Source organism: Elephas maximus, chromosome 7 (assembly GCF_024166365.1).
Source record: "Elephas maximus indicus isolate mEleMax1 chromosome 7, mEleMax1 primary haplotype, whole genome shotgun sequence".
NCBI lineage: Eukaryota > Metazoa > Chordata > Mammalia > Proboscidea > Elephantidae > Elephas > Elephas maximus.
In genome coordinates this window covers 71,749,480-71,774,369 of record NC_064825.1, presented here as the reverse complement: position 1 = coordinate 71,774,369, position 24,890 = coordinate 71,749,480, and the positions used below count along the sequence as shown (strand labels likewise).

General features: G+C 37.4%; 1 protein-coding gene across 26 annotated transcripts in view; it reads left to right on the top strand.

Annotated features, from left to right (window-relative positions):
- The window catches only part of SOX6 (SRY-box transcription factor 6), a 657,692-nt gene that overhangs the window by 253,684 nt on the left and 379,118 nt on the right, over positions 1-24,890 (top strand). The window contains exon 2 of one of the 26 annotated variants that reach the window (XM_049890538.1): positions 20,634-20,787. The exons of 24 other annotated variants lie outside the window; for them this stretch is intronic. In XM_049890538.1, the coding sequence (XP_049746495.1) occupies positions 20,780-20,787 (8 nt within the window). In that variant the 5' untranslated portion in view covers positions 20,634-20,779. Of the gene's footprint in view, positions 1-17,822; positions 18,846-20,633; positions 20,788-24,890 lie in introns of those variants that run through there. One more of the 26 variants, XM_049890536.1, reaches the window with a different exon arrangement.

The window sequence follows — 24,890 nt, the reverse complement described above, 5'->3', positions numbered from 1 at the left end:
TTTAGCTTAAATTTTTAGAAATAGAAGTGTTGGGCAAGCACTTTATAAGGACACTTGATTCATATTACCAAAACACCCCCTCCCGAAAAACTGAACCAGTACTCTTGACCAGCAGTGTATGAGAGTACCCATTTTAACACATCGTGCTGACATCAATTATTACCATTATTTTTAATCATTTCCAGTGTGGTAGAAAGAACCCAATGACCAGGAAGAAAATGGCATCTTATTTTTGGTTTAACTTTTATCTCTTTGATTACAAGGGAAATAGAATTTTTTTTGTTTATTGTGTATTTGCATTTTTTATGTGTAAATTTCGTATTCCTATCCTTTGAGAGGTGGCATAGACTTTGGAGTCAGACTGGTGGTGACAGCATTTGAATCTTGGCTCTACCACCTCTACTTCTCAGCTTTATAACCTTGGATCATTTACTTGATCTCTCAGTGGCTCAGTTCCTTATCTGTAAAATGGGGATAATACTATTACTTATGTCTTTGGATTGTTGCAAGGATCAGATGAGTGACTATATATAAAATAGAATTTAGAACAACATAGCACAAAATAATGCCCATTGTTCTAATGGTCAATTAATTCTTACTGATTTGTAAGAGGTCTTTATATGCTAAAATTTTAACCGTTTTTCATGTGATGCAGAATTTTCCCGTTTGTCATTTTTTAATTAAAATTTTTAGTACTCATATCTCTCTAGTCAAATCTAGAGATTTAGTCTTTTCCTTTTGGGTTTCTGCCTTTGGTGTCATTTTTAGGAAGATTTCCCCCACCCAACATTTTGTAAATATTCACATATATTTTATTATAGTATTATTAATTTTTTTTACCTTTAGTATTTTTAGCCCATCTGGAATTTATTTTGGGGTGTGATGTGAGATTTGGATATTAAGAACCAATTGTTGCAACAATATTAGTCATACAACCCATCTTTGAAATACCACCATTATCATAGACATCTTATTAGAAATATTTGGGTCTATTGTTTGACTTTTTGTTTGTTTAATTGGTCTGTCCATTTATTTGGCATACCTTTAGTTAGGGAAATTGTATAATATATTTTGATGAAATTACTCATTTTTCCCCAAATAATCTTTATTACCAAGCATTTACTTTTCCAGATGAACTTCAGATTCGTTTTGTCATGTTTCACCCCAGTTTTCCCAGAACAACTCCACTTGTGATTTAACGGAATTGTATAAAATTTATGAATAAATTTGGGATCATAGGATTTTTCTTAAACTGTATTAAAAACATTAGAACGTATTGTACTTTAAGGATGCATATTTAATATAACCAGTCCACCATGCTGTGCACATAGTAGGCACTCAACACATTTGTTGAATAAATGTTAAATGTATTAATACTAACAGTTGAACATTTAGGTTGTTTTCAATTTTTCTGAATTGTTATCAGTACTTTAGTGGACATATTTAATATGCAGATCTTTAAATATCGCCATAATTACTTCTGTTGAATAAATTCCTAGAAATCTAAAATCTATTTTTTAATTATTTTGATATATACTGCCAAGTTGTTTTCCAGAAATGATGTACCAATTTATACATCTTCCAACAGTTTGAAACTATAGGGTCTTCATAAGTTTCTTATTTGTGTCTCCCTACTGTAAGGTGCAATATCAATTTCTAATGAGTTTGAAATTACGTACTTCATGGTAAAGTAAATATTTTTACTTTTTAAATGCCTGCTTATATTTTCTGGGTATGAAGAAGAGCATTAGAAAAACTAATGGATAAATTGTGCTTGCATATCAAACTGTGCCGAATCTATGGCTACCCTGCTAGAGGATACGAAAATAACCAGTGTCGACGTGATCGTACACGCTCAGACAGAGTCACATGTGCGAGGAGTCAGAATAATAAAAAAAAAACAAAATAGAGAGGGAGAAAAAAGTGCTATTTTTGGGTAATGTCTTCAAGCTGCCTTTTTCCCCATCCTAAATTGTTTGATTTTTTCTTCATACTGTGAAATCACTTGTTCCTCTCTTCTGATTAAAAAAAAAAAAAAGTTGAATGATTGTGTAGTTTGAGTGTCTGAATGATTTTAGTTCTTTTAAGCATGACAAAGTATTTTCATTTGTACCTACCCTGGACAACCTTACTCCTTCTATGACCAGCTGGTTTTAAGTTACACTTTTTGGTGGAAGAGAAAATTAATATTTATTTTGCTTTATGCTGCCTATCTGGGAACTGAGATTTAAGCAAGGAAGTAAGCTAACATTTAACTTTTGAGTAAATGGGCTTAAGGAAGCTAATAAACAAAGGACTTTAAGTACCCTGGTTCTTTCATTTTTTATTGACTGTTCACTTTTCATTCTTCCTCTTTATCCCTGTCTTGATGCAGTGTCCTAAACCAAACCCACTGCCATCAAGTCACTTCTGATTCATAGCAACCCTATAGGACAGAGTAGAACTGCTCCATAGGGTTTCCAAGGCTGTAAATATAGAAGCTGACTGGCACATCTTCCTCCTGCAGAGTGACTGGTGGGTTCAAACCACCAACCTTTTGGTTAGCAACCAAACACTTAACCACTGCACCACCAGGACTCCTTTGATGAGTATACAATATATACTATAAAAATAAAACATGACTCAATTGTGATGGTGTAGTTATTACTCCTGTGTTTTAAAGTGAAATCCTCTTCATCTAGAAACAAACACCAACATCATCAATAATTCTGAAATGAATTTGATTTTTTTCTTGTAAAAGTTTTCCTTTGTAGATTGCTTTAAAAGATTCTAGTTTCCAGAAGGATAGCAACCCTTTCTTTCTTGTTTTTTCTTTTTTCTCTCCCTTCCTCCTTCATACCTCTCTCTTTCCTTTCTCTTCACTCCTTCCCTTTTTTCCTCTTCTTTCTGTTAAAGCTTGCTAAAAAACAAAACAAAACAAACAAGCAAAAAACCTAAACCTTTTGCAATCGAAGTGATGCCGACTCATAGAGACTCTATAGGACAGAATAGAACTGCCCCACAGGGTTTCCAAGGCTGTAAATCTTTGAGGAAGCAGACTGCCACATCCTCCCTTGGAGCAGCTGGTGGGTTTGAGCTACTACTAGCCCTTAGATTAGTAGCTTAACCACTGGACCACCAAGGCTCCTCCTATCAGGGTTTAGTGAGTGTTAAAGAGGTACAACTGTCTGCTCTGGAGTCTGAAATGTTACATCATTAGTACAGTGGGTTTTCCCCATTTCTAAAGCAAAAGTGTCCCAAAAATTCCCTGGAGGAGATCTAAGTTTATCTGTATTGGGTCTACAGAGTGTAGTCATAGGTTTTAATGATGACCATGAGCTATTCTTCCCTGATTTTCTTCACGTTGACCTCACAGAGATCGTGTGAAACTCTTACCCTTAGCTAGAATGCTGTGATTTTTGAAACCCAATTTCTTCCTGTTGTCTCTTTTTTCCAGATTCTTACTACCCACCTTTTGAAATAAGGTTTAACTATTTAAAGCCAGGAGTGTAGAGAAAATGGATGAAGGAGCTCACTTACAATTATAGCCACTCTCTATCAAACATGCTTGGATTATGTTTTGAGGGTTAAGTGTGATGATTTTCTAATTTTGGTATGACTTTCTTTTGACAGCCAGCATGTGTTTAGCTTGAATGCCTCTCCCTACTCCCACTCTCATCTTTATTTCCACCCTTTAACAGTTTTTGTTTTTGAATCCTAGTTTATTTTAATGTTGACTTCAAGCCAATCTAATTTAAAAAGTGTAGATTCAGGAGGGAAACAATCACATTACATGTGCTAGAACTATACAACAATGATTTTGGGGTTAACCAAATTGTTTAAAAAAAAAATCTGTTTGCATTAGCTTTGTAGTTACCTCCATTACTCTGATCACAGGGCAATATTCATCAGAGAAGTAAGCAACTATAGATTTTTTAGGGCCAGGACCATTTCTTCTCTCTTTTCTGTACAGCGCTCAGTGCTTTGGTGTTTGGAGATAGTCCCTTTGGAATTTGGAGATAGTCCCTAATCTTTGATGCTTTGGAGTTTGGAGAAGTGGGTCCTAGCCTCAGCTCTGCTACTAGCTAGTTGTTTGAGATTGTTGCATAAGTTCTCTAGGCCTCAGTTTCCTTTCAGTTGTTAACACTCTCTGATTCAGTGATGTAAAATACTAATTCATTTGGAGAGATTAGGTTTGATGAATAAAAGATGTCATTACCCTGTTTTATAATATGTATAATTTCTGTATGAGTGGGTAGGCTGGAAAATTAATTGGTGTGAGCTAGTAAAGTAAGAAAAGTGTTTAAGAATATTAGTTAATACATAATGTGAAGCCATACTTTTTGAAGTTCCTTTTTTATATAAGTTGGTGACAATGTAGCTATTTTCTCATGAGTCGATTTTTGGTTAGATAACCCTTTATTTTTAAATGCTACCCTTGGAAGTTACTGTTTATCACAGTATAGCATAGTGTAAGTTTGACTTTCATTCTATGGTTTTTGACCATGTTGTCTCTTTTCCTTAAAAAAATGATACAGAATAGGAAATCACCAATAGTTACAGAAAACAAAGAAACAAGAACTGTGGAGAACGAGAAAGAGAGAATGAACATGAAAGCAATGAGAATGAATCTGGGTCATTTTTTGCAAATATTTGTCTAGCCTTCAAAGCTATTTGCCTTTACTGCTACTTGGATTTTACAGGGGACAGATCATTGCCCAAAGATAGAAAATGGGTGAATGTATGGCAAAGGCATAATTCTTTCACTGCATTAGTTTTTTTTTTTTTTTTTGATTTCAAGAAATCTCACCACTTGTTTTGTTAATCTCTAGTGTTTAAAATATTTCAGTCATTATGGTACATGTTTAAGTTGTGAACTAAATCTTCTAAAGAGCTAGGTAGTAGAAAATGATAAAGATATTAATATTAAATTATCATTTTATGCTTTAAGTGCATCTCACATGTGATATTTAAAATCTCATTTATATTATTGTAAGTTGATTTTTACAGTTATTTTGAGATACATTATTATCATATTACCTGAATAACCGGTAAGGATGCAGAGGAGTTGGGAAGGAAAGTTATGAACCTTTAGCTGTAGCTAAAGTGAATTAGTGACAGCATATTTCATAATACCTATATGTTATAGTGAAGAAATGTTACAGTGGAAAAAAAAAGTGAAGAGGACTTGAAGCACTTACTGATGAAGTTCGAAGAGTACGGCCTTCAGTATGGATTGCACCTCAACATAAGGAAAACAAAAATCCTCACAACTGGACCAATAAGCAACATCATGATAAATGGAGAAAACATTGAAGTTGTCAAGGATTTCATTTTACCTGGACCCACAACCAACACCCATGGAAGCAGCAGTCAAGAAACCAAAAGACACATTGCATTGGGCAAATCTGCTGCAGAAGACCTATTTAAAGTGTTAAAAAGCAAAGGTGTCCTTTGAGAGCTAAGGTGCATGTGACCCAAGCCATGGTGTTTTCAAGCATCTCATATGCATGCAAAAGCTGGACAATGAATACCGAAGACTGAAGAATTGCTGCCTTTGAATTACAGTTTTGGTGAAGAATATTGAATGTGTCGTGGACTGCCAGAAGAGCAAAGAAATCTACCTTGGAAGAAGCACAGCCAGAGTGTTCCTTGGAAGTGAGGATGGCGAGACTTCATCTCACGTACTTTGGACATGTTATCAGGAGGGATCAGTCCCTGGAGAAGGACGCCATACTTGGTAGAGGGTCAGTGAAAAAAAGGAAGACGCTCAATGAGATGAACTGACACAGTGGCTGCAACAATTGGCTTAAACATAGCAATGATAGTGAGGATGGCGCAGGACTAGTCAGTGTTTCATTCTATTGTACATAGAGTTGCTATGAATTGGAACTGACTCGACAGCACCTAACAACAATAACAACATATGTTATATTAAAGATTCTAATGAACTGAAAAAATATATGAAATCTTGACAATGAAAATGATTCCGGATACATTTTGTAGAATTTCTAATTTTTTTTTGGTAGGTTTTCTTTAGAATATTAGATGTTTCATAAGAGGTATTGTTTTTAAGGTTCACAGATATGTGCATGTGCAGTCCAGGATGATTTGAATGGTGAAGAGTCACATAGGGAGCTCAGAGAAGAAAGAGATTTTTTTATGACAGGTCAATACAGTGCAGTGTAATGTTGTGATATGATATCTGTATAGAAGCTATAGTAAGCATATTGAATTAAAGATGGGTCAAAGATGCACTGAGTGTTTATTAAATAGACCAAGGGCTTTTAAATAGAACTTTGAGCTTAGTGGCTGTGTTAATTGTTGTTGTTAGGTGCCGTTGAGTCTGTTCTAACTCATAGCAACCCTTTGTACAACAGAATGAAACATTGCAGGGTCCTGCACCATCCTCAAAATCATTTCTATGTTTGAATTTATTGTTGAAGATGCTGTGCCAATCCATCATGTGGAGGGTCTTCTTTTTTCCTGTGACCCTCTTTACATTATCAAGTATAATGGCCTTCTCCAGGGACCTCATTCTTGCTATCATGACCAAAGTACCTAAGATGAAGTCGCCATCCTCTCTTCTATGAGCATTCTGGCTGTACTTCTTCCAAGACAGATTTGTTCATTATTTTGGCAGTCCATGGTATATTCTTCACCAATACCATAATTCAAAGGCATCAGTTCCTCTTCAGTCTTCTTATTTATTGTCCAGCTTTTGCATGCACATAAGGTGATGGAAGATACCATGGCTTGGATCAGGTGCACCTTAGTCCTCAAAGTGGTATCTTTGCTTTTCAGCACTTTAAAGAGGTCTTTGCAGCAGATTTGCCCAATGCAAAAAGTTGTTTGTTTTCTTGACAGCTGCTTCCATAGGTGTTGATTGTGGATCCAAGTAAAGTGAAATCCTTAACAATCTCGATATTTTCTCTGTTTATCATGATGTTGTTTAGTGGTCCAGTTGTGAGGATCTTTGTTTTCTTTATGTTGAGGTATAAGCCACACTAAAGGTTGTAGTCTTTGATCTTCATTAGGAAGTGCTTCAAGTCCTCTTTACTTTCAGCAAGTAAGGTTGTTTTATCTGCGTATCGAAGGTTGTGAATGAGTCAGCTTCCAATCCTGATGCCGCATTCTTCTTCATATAGTCCAGCTTCTCTGATTATTTGCTCAGCATACAGATTGAATAATTACGGTGAAAGAATACAACACTTACACACACCTTTCCTGATTTTAAACCACACAGTATCCCTTTGTTCTGTTTAAAAGACTGCCTCTTTGTCTATGTATAGGCTCTACATGAGCGAGATTAAGTGTTTTGGAGTTCACATTCTTTGCAACGTTATTCTTAATTTGTTATGATCCACACAGTTGAATGTCTTTGCATAGTCACTAAAACACAGGTAAACATCTTTCTGGTATTCTCTGCCTTCAGCCAAGACCCATCTGACATCACCAGTGATATCTCTCATTCCATGTCCTGTTCTCAATCTGGCTTGAGTTTCTTGTGGTTCCCTGCCAATATACTGCTGCAATCATTTTTGAATTATCTTCAGCATAATTTTACTTGCATGGGATATTAATGATATTGTTTGATAATTTCCATATTCTCTTGGATCACCCTTCTTTGGAATGGGCACAAATATGGATGTCTTCCAGTCAGCGGCCAGGTAGTTATCTTCCAAATTTCTTGGCATAGATGAGTGAACGCTTCCAGCATTGCATTCATGTGTTGAAACATCTCAAGTGGTATTCCATCAATTCCTTGTTTTTCATCAGTGCCTTCAGTGCAGCTTGGACTTCTTCTTCCTGAAATAGTTGAACACCGACTGTTTCTTTTTGGCACAGTGACTGTTTGTATCCCTTCCATCTTTTGATGCTTCCTTTGTCGTTCGACATTTTGCCCACAGAATCCTTTATAATGCAACTCAAGGCTTGAGTTTTTTCTTCAGTTCTTTCAGCTTGAGAAATGCTGAATGTGTTCTTCTCTTTTGGTTTTCTAACTCCAAGTCTTGGTAGAGTTCATTATAATACTTTGTCTTCTGAAGCCCCTCCTTTTTGAAATTTTTTGTTCAGCTCTTTTACTTCATCATTTCTTCCATTTGCTTTAGGGGCTCAGCATTCAAGAGTAAGTGTCAGAGTCTCTTCTGACATCCAGTTTGGTCTTTTCTTTCTTTCCTATGTTTTTTATTATCTTTTGCTTTCTTCATGTATGATGTCCTTGATGTCACCACAGAACTTGTTTGGTCTTCAGTCATTAGTGTCCAATGAGTCAAATTTATTCTTGAGATGGTCTCTAAATTCAGGTAGGATATACTCAAGGTCATAAAAAACTTTGGCTAAAAAAAAGAATGACTCTTCTTTGGGGAGGCACCTCTCCTCCAGTCGTATCTTGAGTGCCTTCCAACCTCTGAGGAGTTTATCTTCTGGCACTTTATCAGACGAACGTTCCGCTACTATTCATAAGGTTTTCACTGGCCATTTTTTTAGAAATAGATCACCAGGTCCTTCTTTCTAGTCTGTCTTAGTCTGGAAGCTCCACTGAAATCTGTCCACCTTGGGTGACCCTGCTGGTATTTGAAATACTGGTGGCATAGCTTCCCACAGCATGACAACACGCAACCCACCACAGTACGACAAACTGACAGATGAAGCCTGTGTTAGTGAAGGTAAGTAAATTTCTTTCTTTTTTTTTTAAAGCAAGGTTATATTATAATAATTTATAGAATATATATATGTATCATGTTTGTTTAACTTATGTGCCATATACTTTCCTACTTGAGTTAAACACATGTAAATCATAAAGCCATAAACTCTTGCAATAAAAATCATGTAAAGCCTGGGTATGACTGTACCTCTGGGAATTAGAGAAACTCTTCAATTAGATTCTTAGGTGTGATGCCATATCCTTTACTTGCAAAATTCATCATTTCCAGAGCAGTAGTAGAAGGTGTAGTAGATAACAAGAACTATCTAATAGAGTATGAGGCTAAGGTTATTTGATCATGAAAGAATAACCCAAAGAAGGAAGCTAGACAAAAGGGAAGTGAACAAAGTATAAAAGAAGGAGTGAGTTAAAGGAGGGGACCTCAAACGTTAAGGCAGAAATTAAAAAAGGCACATTTGCTTGTATTAACAACTGACACATCTCTATTTTAGTCATGTGTCTAGAATTTATTCCTCTACATTTTGTGGAAATACAGAACTGTGCATTGTAAGCTGTCATTTGTGGCTGTAATTCTAATTCTGAATGCTGAAGACAAGTTAGGACACAAAGCTCATATAGTTTGTGTAATAATTATGGTTTTATGATGAAATTATATTTCTTTTTGTGCACTGGTGGTCATAGATGTGTATACATTCACATACTAACATACTACTGTGAATACACTCTGTACCATTGCATTTTTCCTTCCCTTCTGTTCTTGATGAATAAATATGCACACTATGACATCAGATTTGTAAAGAATTGAAAGTGGTTGGGTCATAGGACCATGGCAAGTTCTGAACAGTTAACATTAACTAATGTGAGCTTTTATTGCTTCAGGAAAAGAAAAAGAGTTGTCTTCAAGAGGATAGGTAGGAGGTTTGTAGTAATGAAAGGCATATTTATATATTAGAACTTTAATTTTTTTTCTAAGTATCTCTTAGTTCCAGTTATTCCAGCCAGATATTCTAAAAAAGTGATGTTAAATTTACTAATCTATACGGGCTGTTTTCTGTCCATGAATGTTACAAAAGTGGTTAATAATGATTTTATTCTGCCATTACTTTGCTTTTATTTTAATTTTTGTGCAATTCTGCTCCTGTGAAAGAACAGTATTTCAGATTCTTACAATCAGTGGTCAATACCATACTTTTTTTGGACTTTTTATTGCCCTCACTCAACTGGGCTCTTCACTGAGCCTTTTGGAGACGTATGCTTTCCAACAAAGTCCTACTCTTAGCTCTCAACTGAAGACTTTGTTAGAACTCTGTTCTCCATTATGATTGTTGGCTCCTCAATTTTAAAGCCTGCCACCTGTCTCTATATTTCCTTTCCTTTTGCCTTCTCTTCCTATGTCATTATCATTATTCATGGTTCTTCTAGAAAATCCTTCTACATCTCTCTTATACAATTAAAAAGTCTTTAGTATTACAAGGTGAAGAGTCAGAACTGACGAATTTGTTATTATTGTTCCATGTTTTTTATTCTGGTCATCTTTAGTAACTTGGCTTTTGTAATCTATATTTTTAGTGTCGTATTTTTAAGAAATAACATGCTCCTTCTGTGTTTGTTTGCCAACCATGCCCTCCCGCCATGAGATATTTTCATGAGCATGCTATGCTAATTTTTTTTCAGAGCAACATGTAAAATAGTGGAGCTTACAAAAATACTTCATGGCAGAAGGGTGCAGTTGGCAAATGAACGTAGATGATGCATGTTATTTGCATAAAAATATAAGCTTAATAATCTATGTATCACAATCAATTTACCAAATATTTACTAAATTAATATTATATGTTCAGTACTAAGTGAGATAGAAAAGAAGTATAAAATATGATTTTTGCTTCCAGCAAGTTTGCAATCTAATCTAAATAAACTAAGGCAGTTTGCTGAGTTTGGGGGGTTTTATTTGTCATTCATCAAATATAAAGAGCCCTCTGTAATAGTAGTACTAGCTAACATATTGAGTTATTTTCTATGAGTCACATGCTAAAGTGCTTTAAATGTATTATATGATTTAATTCTTTAGTTCATTTTTGTGAGCTAGGTTTTCTTCTTATTGTTACCATTTTACAAACGAGGAAACTGAGGCACAGAGGTCAAGTAACTTGGCCAGGGTCTCAGAGCTCGTAGGTGCTGGAGCTATAGTTCAAAACCAGGCATGCTTGCTCTTAAACACTGTGCTAGATGGCTTGTGGTAGGATTATAAATGCAATTTGAGATTTGGGTGAACAAGAATAAATAGTTTTGGTTTAGTACTTACTACAATATTAGTTTGTAATAGTTTTAAATACAGTCAAGATTGTATATATATATCTATATATATACACCCACGGTATTCCAATGTGTATATATTCATTTATCCAAAAAAGTCTTACTGAGCACCTACTATATGCCGGGCCACTATCGGGACATTAGCAATACAACAATGAACAAAAGAGAAATTTCTGCCCCCAAGGAGCTTGTATTCTAGTGGAGGAACAGAGGGAGCAGCCAAAGCAAAGACTCTAGAGTAGAAATGTGCCTGGCATGTTGAATGAACAGAGGCAAGACGAGAGTGGCTGGAGGCAGGTGAGTGAAGGAGAAAATAACAGGAGATTAAGCCAGGCCAATAACATGGGCCAGATCATGTAGCATTTTGTAGGTCTTTTTAAGGATTTGGGCTTTTACTCTGTGTGGGATGGGAAGCCATTGGAGATTTTTGAACAGAGGAGTGATATGATCTGATTTATGTTTTAAGAGGATCACTCTGGCTGTTGCTGAGAATAGATTTCAGGGACACAAGAGTGGAAGCAGAGTGACATTTAAGAAGCTATTGTAATAATTCAGGTCAGAGTTATTGGTGGCTTGGGGTAGCAGTGGAGATGATGAGACATGGTTATATTTCAAATATATTTTGAATTAGGAACTAACAAGACTTTCTGACATTAAATGTGGAGGATGAGAGAAAGAGAGGACTCAAGGATGACCCCAGGATTCTGGCCTAAGAAACTTTAAGGATGGAATTGCCATTAGTGAGATGGGGAAAATGTTGGAGGGACTATCAGGAGCTCAGATTTTGACATGTTAAGTTTGAGATTCCTGTTAGGCATCCAAATGGAGATGTGCAGTAAGGACTGGAGTGGGCTGGAGATAAAAATTTACAATTCTATGAGTGTGTACAGATATGAACATAGTACTTATAGATGTCAATCCTTTATTCCATTTGGAAGACCTGTTTTCTCATTCTTTGATGAAAGTAATATCCAAAATTCTGAATTACATTTAATTCTGAGTGAGGAAAATATAAATTCATTCTCTTGTCAGTCTTTTGGTCTGCTTGAAATATTATACTGTATCAAGCACCATCGCACCCACTCAGAAGAACAACAACAACAAAAAAAATTAAAAGCAGTTCAAATAGAAGGGATTTAATTGAGTGACTTCGTTACACAGGTATTTGAAGGCTGAAAAAGCAAAAAAAGGGAGCTGTTCCACCTTAGGGCTGGTGGAACATAAAGGAAGAAGTTGAGTGACCTGAACCTAGGATCTTGGAAAAGCCTTTGACCAGGTCTTGGACCTCTGGGAGGCAGGGGTTTGCTATGTTACTGTGCTCAGACCACTGAAAGGGACATGGCATGGCTTATGCTGTAATCATTGAGAAGCGTGTGACCAGGTGATGCTGGTATCAGTGAGGAGGTTGTTGGTTTTGTTACATGCCATCAAGTCGGTTCTGACTCATAGCAACCCTATATACAACAGAACGAAACACTGCCCAGTCCAGTGTCATCCTTGCAGTTGTTCTTATGCTTGAGCTCATTGTCACAGCTCCTGTGTCAGCCCATCTCGTTGAAGGTCTTCCTCTTTTTTGATGACTCTCTACCAAGCATGATGTCCTTCTCCAGGGACTGGTCCCTCCCTATAACATGTCCAAAGTAGGTGAGACAAAGCCTCACCATCCTTGCTTCTAATGACCATTCTGGTTGTACTTCTTCCAAGACAGATTGTTCGTTCTTCTGGCAGTCCATGGTATGTTCAATATTCTTTGCCAACACCATAATTCAAAGGCATCAGTTCTTTGGTGTTCCTTATTCATTGTCCAGCTTTCATATGCAAATGAGACGATTGAATATACCATGGCTTGGGTGAGGTGCACCTTATTCCTTTAAGTGACATCTTTGCTTTTTAACACTTTAAAGAGATCTTTTGCAGTATACTTGCCCAATGCAATGCATCGTTTGATTTCTTGACTGCTCTTTCTATTGGCGTTGATTGTGGATCCAAGTAAAATGAAATCCTTGACAACTTCAATCTTTTCTCCATTTATTATAACATTGCTTATTGGTCCAGTTGTGAGGATTTTTGTTGTCTTTATGTTGAGGTGTAATCCATACTGAAGGCTGTAGTCTTTGTTCTTCATCAGTAAGTGCTTCAAGTCCTCTTCACTTCCAGCAAGCAAGGTTGTGGTTTTGGTTTTATTTTGAGGTGGTTAGGCTGCTGGTAAGGGGAGCTAGAGGTTGGAGCCATAAGTGTCACCTACCAGTGGAAGGATGCTGACAGGAGCTAGAAAAAGGAAGTAAGTGTCTTCTTCCCTACCCCTGCCTTCTAATCTCCTACTAGTTCCTCTCTTTGCTAGAATCTAACAGAAAGCCAGCTGACAAGGGAGACTGGAAAATGTAGTACCCCACAATAAAAGAACAGAGAATTAAAAGGTGATCTAGAGTTCAAGAGACAATAATAACTGGCACATGTGCTGTGAATGTTAAGATGTGATATGGGTAAAATTCTGAGACCTTGTTCCATTGAAATTCTCAGTAAAGTGGAATACTTTACATTTTAAGCCAGAGTACTTGGTTACTTGTTGATGATAAATAGAACATAACATTTTGGTGCTGAGTAAGACAAAGAGTGACTAATTTTAGAAATTATTTTGTTTTCAAGACTTTTTAGCTCTTTTTATGTTTCCAAACAAGAGGTGGTCAGTTTGTTCATTCAGCAAATGTTTATTGAGCATCCATTGTGTTGCAGGTAGGCACTGTTCGTGCACCTAAGATGTATTAGTGAATAAAATAGACAAATAATTCCATGTCTCACGGAGCTTATAGAGGGGTGGATATGGACAACAATTAACATGAGTCAGTAAGTTACATAAGAAAAAAATAAAGAGCAGTTTAAAGAGGAATTGATAGTACAAGGGAGCAATTTTAAATTGGATGATCAGAGTAGGATTCTTTGAGAAAATGGCATTTGAAGAAAGACTTGAAGAAGGTAAGGGACTGGGTGGAAGGAGGGGAGAATGTTTTTCGACAGAGGGAATAGTCAATGCAAAGCCCCGAAGAAGGGAGCATGCTTGATATTTTCAAGGAATAGCAAGAAGGCCAATGTGACTGGGTTGGAGTGAGTAATGGAGAGAACAGCGGGAAATAATGTCGGATACATAAGACTTTGGCTTTTACTCTGGGAGAAATGGAGAACCATTAAAGGGTTTTGAGATTTTTAATCAGTCAGAAAATACTCACTGAATATATTGATATTTTCCATTTAAAAAAATTTATTGAATACATACTGCAAGGAATGAGCTAGGCACTTAGACCCATGAAGTATAAAACAATATAAAAACAAACAGAAAGTTTCTACCTTCAAGATGTTTCTAGTGTAGCTCGTAAGTTAAGACATAATACATGGGACAAAGTTATGATTGTCAAAGAGTGCTTTTAATATATTCTTCTTCTCAACATGTGTATAATACTACCACTCTTGTCCAAGCCAGTATCATCTCTTGCAAGGGTTTCCACAGTAGCAAGTTAGCATCTAACTGGTCTTACTTCACTCCTGCTCTCCTACACAATACATTCTCCACAATATAACCGGAGTAATCATTTAAAGCTGGTATCAGCAAGCTATGACACTCAGGTAAAATCCAGCCTGCAGGCTGCTTTTATAAATAAAGTTTTATTGGAATGTAGCCACACCCGTTCGTTTACTATTGTCTGTGGGTGCTTTGGAAACCCTGGTGGTGTAGTGGTTAAGTGCTACGGCTGCTAACCAAAGGGTCAGCAGTTTGAATCCGCCAGGCGCTCCTTGGAAACTCTATGGGGCAGTTCTACTCTGTCCTATAGGGCTGCTATGAGTCGGAATCGACTCTATGGCACTGGGTTTTTTAATGGCTGCTTTCTGTCAGAGTTGAGTGGTTTCAGTGTAAACCATATAGCCTGCAAAGCTTGCAGTGTTTATCTGGACCTTCATAGAAAATGTTTGCCAACCCCTGTTTTAAAGCATAATTTAGATCATATCCCTTCCATGTTTTCCTATGGTTTTCCATTATACTTGAAATAAAGTCCCAAATTCTTTTTTTTTTTTTAATTGTGCTTTAGATGAAGATTTACAGAGCAAATTAGTTTCTTATTAAACAATACATTTATTGTTTTGTGACATTGGTTGCCAACGTGACAATGTGTCAACGCTCTCCCCTTCTCGACCTTGGGTTCCCCATTTCCATTTGTCCAGCTTTCCTGTCCCCACCTGCCTTCTTGTCCTTGCCCCTGGGCTGGTGTGCCCATTTAGTCTTGTATTCATGGGTGAGCTAAGTGTGTTACTGTTTTTTTTTTTTTGGGCCTGTCTAATCTTTGGCTGAAGGGTGAACCTCAGGATTGACTTAAGTACTGAGTTAAAAGAGCATCCAGGGGAAATAGGAAGAACTGTGTTGGCTGGGAATTGAACCCAGGTCAACTACTTAGAACGCAGCTCTGTGCACCACTATACTACCGATGCTAACTCTAAATTCTTATAATAATCTTTATACAAATAACGTGTGCCTTCTGCGTTTGTTTGCCAGCCATGTCCTCCCCCCACAAGGTATTTTCATAAGCCCTGCTATGCCAAATTTTTTACATGTTGCTGTTAAAAAAAAAAAAAAAAGAAAAATTAGCATAGTGGGCTTACAAATAACTTGTGTGGGAAGGGTGCTGTTGGCAAACAAATGTAGAAGGTGTGCATTATTTGCATAAAAATACGGTTCTTGATCTACCCTCTGTCTATGAGAGACTGCCTTCTAATTGTGCTTTGTTGAATACAGGTAGTTCCCGACTTATGTATTCAAGTTATGATTAATCACACTTAGGACCGTTTTTTTTTTTGGTTCATCTTATTGTTAGTAATATGTTCAACACACAGTGGTGCAGCTTGTAATTTGCTGACGTTATCATTCTCAGATGTTCACTCGCAGATGTTCAGTGTTATGATTTACTGTTCAAAACACTGCTGTATAGCAGGCTATGAAAACTAAAAAAAAAAAGAGGTATTCAACTTACGTCAGAATCGACTTATGATGGAGTCATCAGAACAGAACCCTGTTGTAAGTCAGTGGCTGCCTGCATTCCCTTTCCGTTGCCTGACTGCATTTGAGAAATTGAGAGTGGGTCAGTTTGACAGGAGAGGATTTTGTATAGGGAGATGAGATTGTAAAAGTAAGTTGAGACCAGATTTTGAAAGGTCCTGATTGCTGGTCTAAGGAGAACCATGGAAAGTTTTTTGAGATTATTTTAGGATGTTTAACCTAGCAGTGGTGTGCTGAAAAGTTTTGGGGGGAGGGAAAATCCTAAAGTTAGAGAACATGTTTAGGAGATTATTATGATAGTCCAGGCATTATTTTATGTGTGTGTATACACACACACACACACATATACACATATATATGTGCACTGAGTTATATACATATGTACACACATATGTATACATATATGTGTATACACACACACACACACACACACACACACATATATGTCATGGAAACCCTGGTGGTGTAGTGGCTGAGCTTGGCTGCTAACCGAAAGGCCGGCTGTTCGAATCCACCACCTTTTTGGAAACCCTGTGGACAGTTCTCCTCTCTCCTGTAGGGTCAGTATGAGTTGTAATTGACTCGATGGCAATGGGTATAATATGTCATATTATTTATAATATAATAATGAAGATATAAGGACTTCATTTATTGGTAGTAGCAGGAGAAATGGGAAAGAATGGATGTGGAAGATTTTATAAGGTATGAACAGTGGGACATCACTTTTTAAAAAATTTTAATTAATGGACTTAATTTTCTTGGAACATTTTTAGGTTTACAGAAAAATTGTGCAGAAAATACAGAGAATCCCCATATACTCCTTTTCAGCCCTCCCCTGTAGTTTCCCCTGTTAATTAACATCTTACATCAGTGTGGTAGATTTGTTAAAATTGATGAACCAATACTAATATATTCTTATCAACTAAGATTCAAAGTTTACATCAGGGTGCACTCTTTGTGCCGTATAGTTCTATGGGTTTTGGTAGATGCATCATGCCATGTACCCACCGTTATAGTATCACACAGAATATTTTCCCCCCCATTGCCGTCAATTCAACTCTTGACTAATAGCAACCCTCTAGGACAGAGTAGAACTGCTCCACTGGATTTCCAAGCTTGTAATCTTTATGGAAGCAGACTGCCACATGTTTCTCCCTTGCAGCAGCTGGTGAGTTCGAACCACCACCGTTTTGGTTAGCAGCCAAGTGCTTAACCATTGCACTACCAAGACTCCTTAGAATAGTTTTAAAACCCCACTGCCGTTAGAGTTGATTCTGATTCATTGGGACCCTATGAGGTTTCCAAGGCTGTAAATCTTTATGGAAGTAGACTGCCACATCTTTCTCCTGCAGAGCAGCTGGTGGGTTTGAACCGATGACTGTTCAGTTAGCAGCTGAGCACTTTAATCAATGCTCCACCAGGGTTCCTTAGGAACTTGCAGTTTGTAGCAATTGTCTAATGTTTAGAAGTCTTTTTGCTGTATGTCTGTTGCCTGCTACAATTTACAAAACGTAATAGAAGTTCTAGTTAAGGAGAATTTTGTGGCCAATAGGCAGCTATAAGAATACTGTATTAGCTTTAATATTTTCTAGAAGTTATTTTTTGCATGTGCATGGGCTTTATGTTCATGTATGTATGTATCTGTGAGGTACTAGAAAAGAGCTTCTCTTTATGGTATCAGTGTTTAGTCCACTGGAAATTTGGTCATTTGACTTTTCTGCTCAAATTTTTGTGGCTATAAGCCCCTCGAATTTGTTAATCATTCATCTCATTTTGTAATGTGTCTCAGCTGAGGGTGAGGTTGAAAACTGGATTACAGGGTGATTTATAATTGTTTGGGAGAGTTATCTGAGGTAAATCTCTCACTTCTCTTGGGCTGCTCTCTCCCTTCCTTTTGCCTAGTGCTGTAGTTACACATTACTGTCTGTGGTTTGGGAGCTAGTTCTTTATCATAAGCCCCAAGGGAGAAAATGTGGTTATATTCTGTGTCCTGACTGTGTCAATGGCTTGGGCTACCAGTGGTATCATTAGGGATCTCAGTAGAGAGCATGCTGTCTCTTCTAGATCCGTATGGTCAGAGAGAGTGCCCTTAGAACATTGTTCTCTATTCTGCTCTTGTTTTCCTGAATATAGTCCTCATCTTGGGCCCACTGAGGGGTTATTTAGCCTGAAAGTGATAATTCCAGTTAAAAAGATAATGTACCCCAAGTAAGGAATCTCACTTCTGTTTCAGAAACAAGGCAAAACCAAGTGCAGAACACAGATAAACAAAATGTGCTTCAGCTAAATCCAAACTATACCTTAAATGTAGTCTGAGGAGGTAGATGGCAGGTTTAGATTTCACCTCTCTACTTATTACGTTTGAATAACCTTCACGTTGGATAAACTGGTTAATGTGCTAGGCTGCTAACCAAAAGGTTGGAAGTTTGAGTCCACCCAGAGGTGCTTCAGGAGAAAAGCCTGGTGATCTATTTTCAAAAAGTCTTGTGGAGCACATGGGGTCACTATGAGTTGGAATTGACTTGATGGCAACTGGTTTTACTGGGACTTTTTTTTTTTTTTGGAGGGGGGATAAACTAGGTATTCTAGCAAAGATCTGATGTCATCTTTAAAAGAGTTTTGTTGTTGTTAGCTGCTGTTAAGTTGGCTCATGACTCACGGTGACCTCATGCACAATGGAATGAAACAATTCCTGGCCCTGTGCCATCTGTTTTGATCCATAGGGTTTTCATTGGCTGCTTTTTGGAAGTAGATCACTAGGCCTTTCTTCCTAGTCCATCTTAGTCTGGAAGCTCCATTGAAACCTGTACAGAATCATAGCAACATGCAAGCCTCCGCCAACAGGTGAGTGGCTGCACATGAGGTGCATTGTCCAGAATCAAATCTGAGTCTCCTGCATTGGAAGGCAAGAATTCTGCCACCGAACCACTAACACCTTACAAAAGAATTGTAGATTATTTAGTTTCTGCAGACACAGTAGAGCTAGCTCACCTTGATGAAGGCTTGTAGATGGCTTAATGGTTTTATTTTGACGCAGATAAAAAAAATCACGCTTGTCCTGTGAGTTTTGTGTTTGGGTTACAAATCTGAGAACTGACATTTTGTTAGCTATAGAAGAGAAAGGAAAGAACCAGATAGAAAACTTGTAAATTGTAACACTAATCGGCACTAGAAGTGCTTCAGTCCGTGATTCATTTTGAGTAGTACATTTTCCTACTAAATTTGTATTCATCTCAACTCCTCAGTCACCGACTATCTCCTTATTCGACATTTTGGATTTACCACAATAGTAAAAAATCTACTATCCGACTGTCTTGCACATTAATGATGTACATCTAGCAGTAATGAACACCGAGGTGTGAGGCAAGAGTAATGCTGGCTGTGATGGTTAAGATTATGTTTCTCCTTGGCTGGGTCATGATTCTCAGTGGTTTGGCAGTTATGAAATGATGTAATTTGGCAGGTATGTAATAATGTAATTTGGTAGCTATGTAATGATGTAGTCATCCTCTATTTTGTGATCTAATGTGATCATCCTCTGTTTTCACATAACGCTGATTTTTGCATAATGACCTGGTCTCCGGAACCTAATCATGTCGTTAAATGAGGAGTGGGTATGATTGTGATATGCCATGTCCTATCAAGTAATTTTTTCTCTATGGCTGCCATTGAATAGTGAAAGCATGGGATTTAGACCTGGATATAATCTTAGTCTTGGAGTATACTTACAGTGTCCTTAAGCCTTTCTCATAATCAGTTTCTCGCCTGTAAATTGGGGATGATATTACTTATACTGTCATAAACTTAGAAGAATTAAATGAGATATTTTTTGTGTCTCTTTCTCTACTTGAAATAGTTATTTACTATAAACAAAGCATTTCAATATGTACAATTTAATTTATGTAGATAATTTTATAATTTGCTACCTTCTCAGGATATTAGGATGCAAGAAGAATAGGGAATTCTTTCTAACCAGTCCTTCATAGGATATTAGGATGCAAGAAGAGTAGGGAATCCTTTCTAACCAGTCCTTAGCAGCTGATTAAACACTGTATGGGAGGACTGGGAAATATGAAAGATGGCAGATGAAATCCTGACAGAGAGAAGAGCCTAATCCCAAAGGACATTTTCAACAATAGCCTGGGCCCTATGCCTAATACTTAGAGAGGCCTAGAGTAAGACACTCCTGCCCCTCACTGTACCATTCCCAGAATCTTATTTGTTAATACTTGGCTTTATTAATAAAGTCATGACCACTTGTTCAGCATATGGGTGGTTGTGATTTCCAGCTGCGCTTTGGGCTAAAGTGTAAACAGTGAGTAGATTGTTATATTTTCCTTTTAAGCTTAAAGCTGTAATCTCATGTCTGTACCACATATGTCTGCAATCAGAAATATATCCTTTTCCTGATCTCATAGAAGAGAAGCAGCACTGCGTCTGAAAGGACTCTGAATTCATTAGTCTAAGGGCTTTTTCCTTTTCTTCTTGTTGAAACCGAAGAATAAAATAAAGGCATAAAAAGTCATGATCATCATCAATAGGATGGCAACATGATACCAAGCAGCATAATATATTGTCAAAATGAATGTCTAACCTGGTGACTGAGATTTCCGTATATTTGGCATTTCACAGAAGACAGAAATGCAGCCAACAATCTACCAATTCACAGTCACAAAGAAAGCCTCACTGGATTTGAAATAAGCACAGCAGTTCGCCTGGGTGACTGAGAAAATACTCATTGATAGAACTGCCTCCTCAACTCTAGCCCAGTTGCTAATATGCTAAGGTGAATTCGCATCTAAATTTTTTGCTTCAATATGTTCATCAATAATACTGTGGGTGCTGGTGGTAGTGCTTCTTTTTAAATCAGATTTGACTGCTTGACAAAACAGATGCTTCAGCTGTTCACATGACGGGAATGGTAGATAGAATCTTGAAGTTCTAAACTTTCTAGAAAAGAAGAGGAAAATTATAATAATGCTAACTCTAACTACCATTTTATGTCATACAAGATGTGTGTGTGTCTGTGTGGCTGTCGTTAGTTGCCATCGATGCCCGGTCCTGTGCCATCTTCATGATTGTTGCTATGTAATTGTTACTCATCACTGCAGTTTCCAATGGTATTATCCTAATTTTACAGATGAGAAAGTTGAGGCTTAAAGAGTTTTAACAGCTTGCCAAGGTCACAGAGTCTTCTGGAATCTTTTAGGCCAGGGTCTTAGTTTAGAAGCTGTTAAAAATTCTCTAGTACAATTGGAATGGAGGGATTTCAAGGAGGAAGAAAAATCAGATTTGAAAAATAACAATTCCTTATAGTTAATTTGTTGGGTATTCTACTATGCCAGTAGTATTATATGCTAGGTGTATATGCTAGGACACTGTCAGAACACACTCTAGATAGTCTTGCCTGCTCTTTCATTTTTCTTTTTCAGACTCTAGCTCCCCTATTTCCCCCACTGTACATACAGAATGTGCATAATCAATGCTTCTATATAATCATACTATGTTTTTCTTTCCTCTGGGGAATTATTTTGCTGTGCCTTAGGAGAAAATTGGTTTGTTTTCAAGGTGTAGATTTTCTCAGACTTTTCCTTTGGCATTTTCTCTAAATAGAGATGTAGACCCTGTTTTCCATGATGTCTGTGACACCACTGTGGTGGTACTATGTTACAGGTCCCAGGGAGGGGAGGAGTCCATTTGAGGAACAGGTGGAAGAGAAACAACCAGGAGGGCTGTTTCTTATTTTACTCTTAAAGGGCAGATGTGGATTCCTTGAAAGAGCAGAGAGAGATGAGCCCTGTCACTCTATGCTTCATCCAGTGTCTATTTTACCATCAGTGCTAATTTATTCTTCTCTATAACAGAAGAGTCTCTTCAAGAAAAGACTCTTTTTCTTGAAGAAAAGTCACATGATAAAAAGGAAGGCACTTGGCTTTAGAGTACCTGGATTTTAGTCCTGGCTTTACCACTTCCTAGTTAAAGATGGCGAGACTTTGGCTTACATACTTTGGACATGTTGTCAGGAGGGATCAGTCCCTGGAGAAGGACATCATGCTTGGCGGAGTACAGGGTCCACGGAAAAGAGGAAGACCCTCAATGAGGTGGACTGACACAGTGGCTGCAACAATGGGCTCAAGCATAACAATGATTGTAAGGATGGCTCAGGACCGGGCAGCGTTTCGTTCTGTTGTGCATAGGGTCGCTATGGGTCAGAACCGACTGGATGGCACGTAACAACAACAATGACAACAACAAGTTAAATAACTAGTTATCTTCTCAGAGCCTTATTTGTAAAACAGAGGTGCTAATATTACTGATTTCACCAAACTACTGTAAGAATTAAAGAAGTAATGTACAGGGAAAACAAACAAAACAAAACAGAAAAACCAAACCCTTTGCCATTGAGTCGATTCTGATTTGTAGCAACCCTATAGGACGGAGTAGAACTGCCCCATAGGGTTTCCAAGGATCGGCTGGTGGATTCAAACTGCTGACCTTTTGGTTAGCAGCCAAGCTCTTAACCGCTATGAATGTACAGGAAAAGGCCTTACAAATTGTAAATTATGAATTATATGCGAGCACACATGACATACCCCTACTTCCCATCATCTCTAAATTATCAAGAATTTCTTGTTGCTTTTGAAAAGTAGAGATGTATTTTGTGTTTTTCTCCCTGACTTTTACAACTTATTCGAGTTTAAAGGATTTGGAAATTAACATTCTGATTTCCAGATTTTCTTTGGGATCGCCATCAGGCCATTTTTCTGAGGCCTTAAACAGCTGGTGTATGTCAGTCCAGAGGTGGCTGCATTTCACTGGCTCAGGATTACATGATTCTGGTGTAGAGTTGCAGGGCCTTTGCTAACAGCGATTGTTCATTTTGAGTATGCTATACAATTTGGTGTATTAGTGAGAGGAAGTGGGCATGGATGCTTTTTAAGTCACAGAAACCTTGTGCTAAAATGGCACTAGTTGGTACACTTTTTTTTTTTTTTTAAGAAAAGTACTTCTCAATTTTCTTTGCTCTTATTTTTCCCAGTAGTTTTGTACCTGCTACTTAGGTTTTCTTCTGTATGCAGAGAGACTCTTCTTTCCGTATCTCTTCCAAAGAGCAGAAGTTGTATGTGAGGTTTGTAAATTTTTAAGGTGTGACAGTTGCTTAATTTTAGAACAACATTTACTGAGTGAAGGCAGTATTGTAAAGTAGTCAAGGAGTGCAGACTCTGGAGTGAGACTGTATAGGCTAGGATCCTGATTCTGCCACTTCATGTGTGTGCCAGTATATGTGCGCACCAATGGTGTGACCTTGAACAAGTCAGTTAACCTCTTTGTTCCTCAGTTTCCTTTGTAAAATCGGGATAATAGTACTTACGCCATCAGTTGTTGTGAGGATCGAATATATATATATATATATATTCAATATATATGTAATATATGCATATGTATATATATTTGATTGAATATATTCAATATACATAGATGTAATGTAGAACTGTGTGGTATATAGGAAGTGCTACATAGGAGTTAGCTGTTATTGTTACTATTGAATACTTCCTGATATTAGACTTTACTGGCATCAATCAACACATCATTTATTAGGTACCTTTAATATGCTCAGAATTCTGGCATCTGTCTTGGGGATACAAAATATGATGACACAATGTTTGCTCTCCTTTAGAGGCTCAGTTAAGGGTAATGTAAATATATTTGGATGGTACAAAATGCCTGAGGAACCTGGCTGAGGAGCATTTCCTGGATTGGCTGATTAGGGACATAGAACATAAACAGATAAAATGGGAAACTCATAAATACAAAGTTGTCTTAATCAAGCTAAATGAATGTTACAGAAATAATTACAATAGGCATGTAATGGTAGCCTGATATGTTGCTGAAAGTCTTCTGGAGGAGATGAAATTTTAGCAGAGCCTTGAAGGTGCAATCTGGAATGTAGAGATGGGGAAGGGTCTCACAGGAGAGATAGGAGTAGTGAATGGGAATATGCACATCATAATGTAGTGGAAAGAGAACAGCCAAAAAAAGTTAGGGTTAAAGCTCTGGTGCTGTCCTTTATTGGCTTTGTGATCTCAGTTTTCTCATCTGTAAAATGGGTACTGTGATACCTACTTTTTCAAGTTATTCTTAGAGCTCATCTATATATAGCAGCTGGTGGCATAGTGGTTAAGAGCTATGGCTGCTAACCAAGAGGTTGGCAGTTCGAATCCACCAGGTGCCCCTTAGAAACCATATGGGGCAGTTCTGCTCTGTCCTATAGGGTTGCTATGAGTCAGAATCGACTTGACTGCAACAGGTTTGGTTTTTTGGTTTATATATAGCAGCTAGTATAGTTCTTGGGCCATAGTTAAAGTTCAGTAAGTGATATCATTGGAAGGAAATAGAGTATAAAAATTAAAAACATGGAATTTAGAGTCAGACAGGACCAGTTTGAATCTCTTCTGTACAGCTTACTTGCATTATAATCATAGCCAAGTGGCTGAACCACCTTTAAGTTTCACACAGCTCATCTGAAAATTGGAATAAGTTAGAAGCTCCATTGTGGAGTTGCTTTGAGATTGAATAAGTTACCGTGAAGCATAACAATGAACATAAGCATAACAATGTTTATGTACTCAATAAACATTAGCCATGTATTATTTTTTATTAGTAGAGCATCTTTCTTTTTTATCTCAAATATTTCCTTTGTGATTATTCATATTCTTTTCTCCATTCCTCCCCCTCTCTTTTCATCTACCTTCTTTCAACAGCATTTATCAGTGGTGGTTGTGGAGACTAAAAACAGAGACTTGAAGGAATGTGGAGGTAGAGAGTGAATGGTCAGCACCACATGTCCAGCAGAGCACCAAGGTGGAGATAAGGAAAGGGCAGCTAAAC